This window comes from Psammomys obesus, unplaced genomic scaffold (genome assembly GCF_907164565.1).
Source record: "Psammomys obesus unplaced genomic scaffold, mPsaObe1.curated_primary_1811, whole genome shotgun sequence".
NCBI lineage: Eukaryota > Metazoa > Chordata > Mammalia > Rodentia > Muridae > Psammomys > Psammomys obesus.
Genome location: NW_026592411.1, coordinates 14,180 through 18,355, shown reverse-complemented (window position 1 = coordinate 18,355; position 4,176 = coordinate 14,180). Strand labels below are relative to the sequence as shown.

The window sequence follows — 4,176 nt, the reverse complement described above, 5'->3', positions numbered from 1 at the left end:
TTTATATAGCTTTGCTCCTGGAGTTCAGGGTCAAAGGTGCAAGAATGCCACCGATGCAGGATTTCCACGAATGCAAGAGATACACTACTCTGGAAACCTGCATTAGCTAGACAAAGAATCCCTTAAGTACAGCCGGGACTGGGGGTTCTGAATAGAAGGGCAGGGCCACAGCCGTAAAACAACCTGATAAGGACCCCTTCCTTCTTGATTCAATTAGCCTCTGACTCATTTGTGACACAGGTCGGCAAGAGTTGCAGGGAAGCCACACCTGGTATTTGGAGCTGCCAGGTTTCCACATTGCATCGTCACGTCAGCCTTCTTGGTTAACGTGGAGGCAATTATTATTAGTCTTATGTGACAGAAAAGGAAACTGAGCAGCAGGAGGGACAAGCTATTTATCATGCCACAGTTTCTGTAAAGACGTGGAAAAATTCCAAGGACTCCTGGTTTAGTACTCTGCATGCTGTTTCACCATCCAGAGCTCAGCAAGGGAGATAAGGTTCTGGAGAGAGAAATATCCCTATACTAGCACTCAGCTTTCAGCATCCTCTTCCAGTGACCCCCAAAGCCAGTGGTATTACTTTAAAACATTGCTGCTGCTAACCCACAGTTTTTTTTTTTTGTTTTTTTTTTTTTGCATCAGTTGGGCTGGGAGTGCATGCTCAAGAATGGAAACTCCTGTGTGTTCATGCTCCGCGAATTCTCCTATTCCTTACATAGGGAACATCTGAGTCCCAAGTTGTCAGGGGCCTTATTCTGAAGGAATATGCATTCTTAAATCCCCGAGTCCCTGTTTGCCCAGCTGAAAAGAGCCTTTTAGACAACTGGGTTTAATAATAAACACATATGTATTTATTAAGAGACATTCTAATCATGAAAAAGAGAGAGAGAGAGAGAGAGAGAGAGAGAGAGAGAGAGAGAGAGAGAGAGAGAGAGAAAAGGTTGGGTAGTGCCTAGGTTTCTGAGAATAAATCCTGGTGCCGTGCTGTGTGACCTTGGGTATATATCTAATTTTCTCTAGGCTTCAGTTTCTTCATACGTCACAATACCTCGGGTAAGATGGTCTGACTCTAAAATGGTGTGTCACTATATATTCATTCATTTATTCATTCATTCATTTACTCAATAAATGGTAGTGAGTGAAATCTTTTTGCAGGTAGTGGGCTTGGTGCAGGGGACTCAGCAAGGGGAGAGGAATAAGAGCGAGTGTAGTTTGAAAATGCTCAAAATCCCCCATGTAAGGTTCTTCAGTCATGCTTTATTTCCATGCTGACTTACCTTTTCAGAAAATACTCCCTCTTCCGTTGCAGAATGGAAATTGGCAAAGAGAGAGGGAAAAGGGTCCAATTTGCGCCTTTGCTATTTTAAGAGAGGATGAGATTAGGAGCCAAAGTGGAGTGATGCGCTCTCTGGAGTGACCTCCGTTCTCCAACACAGGAGAAAACCCACGTCTTTTGCTCGTGAAGTGGCTGGGACTCTTGGGTGCGAGGCATTATTATATAAATTCAAGCTCGCTCCTGATCCTTAGTACCCTGAGTTGCCTGAAGGGGGGAAATGGCACTGCCTGCGTTTGCAGCCCGGGAGCTCGGGCCGCCACTGCAACCAGAGCAAGGAGCCCTCACCACCTGTCCCCGCCGGCATTCCAGAGTAGAGGCTGAATTGGCAGCAAGCTGGCCAGGGCCGGTCGCTGCCTCAGTCCTTGCCGGCCCTCCTAGGGGTGTGTCTCTGGGATTCAACTCCCCGCCGCTCCAGGACAAGCCCCCAAAGGCATTTTCTTCCTTGGCGGGAGCCTTGCGCGCCCCGTTCTTCGCGTTGCTGCTTCGAGGCCGCCGCAGGCGGATGCACGACCTCAGGCGACGCTGGGACCTGGGCTCCCTCTGCCGGGCCCTGCTCACTCGGGGCCTGGCAGCCGTGGGCCACTCAGTCAAGCACGTGCTCAGCGCGATCTTCTCCAAGATCTTCGGTCCCTTGGCCAGGTACATTGTGGGTGAAAGCAACGCTCTCGTTCTGGGTCCTGGGTTGGAAGGGGCGGTGGGAGAAGGGAAGGCAACTGGGAGCGGAGGGAAAGGCTTAAAGTTCCAGTGAGACGGTGGTGGCCGGGCTGGGGGACTTGGAACCGGTTGAGTAGGCAACTGTCCGCGATGTGGCTTCCTTCACGCTGTTCGCGGGAAAGGGCTGAGTGGCTTCTGCTTGCAAAGTCCAGCAGCCTGTGGGCTCCTTCCCTTTCCCCCAGGGGAACCCCTAAGCCCCAGCTCACTTCTAGAGGCCACCCGGTAGTCAACTGGACAGGCGCCAAAGGAGCCCGCGTTTAGGGTCTGCGGCTCATGCACGCGGGTGGGACAGGGGTCCGGAGCCCCGGAGAGTCCCGTGGGCCAAGCGGGATGGGGAAGGGAAGAGGAGAGAGGTGAGCGGTAGGCACCCGGTGCAGGGTAGGGTGGTTGTGAGTTAGGGAGACCAGGACAGGACGGATCCTGCGGGAACCGAGACTCCGCAGATGGGACACAGGGTTTTTCCGCGGGGGAGGCGGCCGACCGCCAGCGGGATGGAGTCGGGGTGAGGGGGGTTGCGGCAGAAGCCACAGCGCTGAGCCTGCCGGGAAGGAAGGAAGCGGGGAAGGGCGCCGCCGCCGCCTTAGTGGAGTACTCTGTAAGGACGGGAATGGAAAGGGGCACAACGGTGGCGCCACGGGGAGGGGGCAGTGCGGGAGCGAGGCGAGCGCGGGCCAAGCTGCGGGATTGACGTAACGAGCTTGGGTTTCCCCCAGCGTCGGGAACATGGATGAGAAATCCAACAAGCTGCTGCTGGCTTTGGTGATGCTGTTCCTATTTGCCGTGATCGTCCTCCAATACGTGTGCCCCGGCACAGAATGCCAGCTCCTCCGCCTGCAGGCGTTCAGCTCCCCGGTGCCGGATCCGTACCGGTCGGAGGATGAGAGTTCCGCTAGGTTTGTGCCCCGCTACAATTTCAGCCGTGGCGATCTCCTGCGCAAGGTAGACTTCGACATCAAGGGCGATGACCTGATTGTGTTCTTGCACATCCAGAAGACTGGGGGCACCACTTTTGGCCGTCACCTGGTGCGCAACATCCAGCTGGAGCAGCCATGTGAGTGCCGCGTGGGGCAGAAGAAATGCACTTGCCACCGGCCTGGTAAGAGGGAGACCTGGCTCTTCTCCAGGTTCTCCACTGGCTGGAGCTGTGGGCTGCATGCCGACTGGACCGAGCTCACCAGCTGCGTCCCCGCAGTGGTGGATGGCAAGCGCGACGCCAGGCTGAGACCTTCCAGGTGAGTCTTTGACTACATCTCAGAAGGTCCCCTAGGTGCGGTCACTGACCTGGGCTTCCCTGAACCAGGGGCAGGAGTTGTCTGCAGTTGTTGTGGACCCTGTGCACACCTTAGCGCCCTGGGGGTTGAGTCTCTGCCTATTTCTGTAATGCTGTGGTGCATTACAAGAAGAATTTGGGCTTCAGCCCAGGTCAGCCTTTCTGCCCATCAGAAGGTTGGCCTGCTTGGTGGTTGGAGTTGAGTGTGGGGAAAGTGGCCTGGCTGCCTGTAAAGTCCCCCAGCAGCAGCTGGGACTGGGCACTACCCTCTGAGCACTTGAAAGCCCTAAAGAATTGTGTTTCCCATGTAGAGTCTCTGGGTCCACCCTCTTCTCTCCTTTGCACCTGATTCCAAAGCCCGCTGCTTTTTTTCCCTCCCCTCTTCCTGCTCCCGCATTTTCTTTCCCCTTTTAGTTTCTGACTTTCTTTAGTGGAAAATCTCTGCCCATCTTGTTAGCTGTTGGTTATGCCTTCCTTCTTTTTTTTCTGGTCTTTCTCTTGTCTATTGTCCGTCCCCCTTTCCACTTTTCTTCTCTCTTTCTCACCTTTCTGTTTATTTCTTCTTTCCCTAACTTCTACTGCCTCCCCACCTCAGACCCCACTTTTCCCTGGAGAGTGGGTATCATTCTGTTTCCTGACACTCAGGGAGGGAGAGCTCCTAGTTCTCATCTTGTGCCCCTCACTACTGCTCATATTCAAAATGTCCATGGTACTTTTCGAATATAAGGGGCATCTTGCCTGCTCAGTGACTAGCTAGAAAGTTGCTTTGGACCCCACCTAGGGCTCAGAAGCCTCAGGAGTGCTAGCAGCTTTGTCTGAGGCTCAGAAATTCCAGAGCTCAGGTTCTGGGCCACT

General features: G+C 53.8%; 1 protein-coding gene across 1 annotated transcript; it reads left to right on the top strand.

Moving 5' to 3' along the window:
• Positions 1–1,554: 1,554 nt before the first annotated feature.
• Positions 1,555–3,287, top strand: LOC129681315 (heparan-sulfate 6-O-sulfotransferase 2). The gene is made up of 2 exons (XM_055613208.1): positions 1,555–1,976; positions 2,765–3,287. Exons 1-2 carry the CDS (start codon positions 1,555–1,557, stop codon positions 3,285–3,287), a joined length of 945 nt encoding a protein of 314 aa, XP_055469183.1.
• Positions 3,288–4,176: the final 889 nt, after the last annotated feature.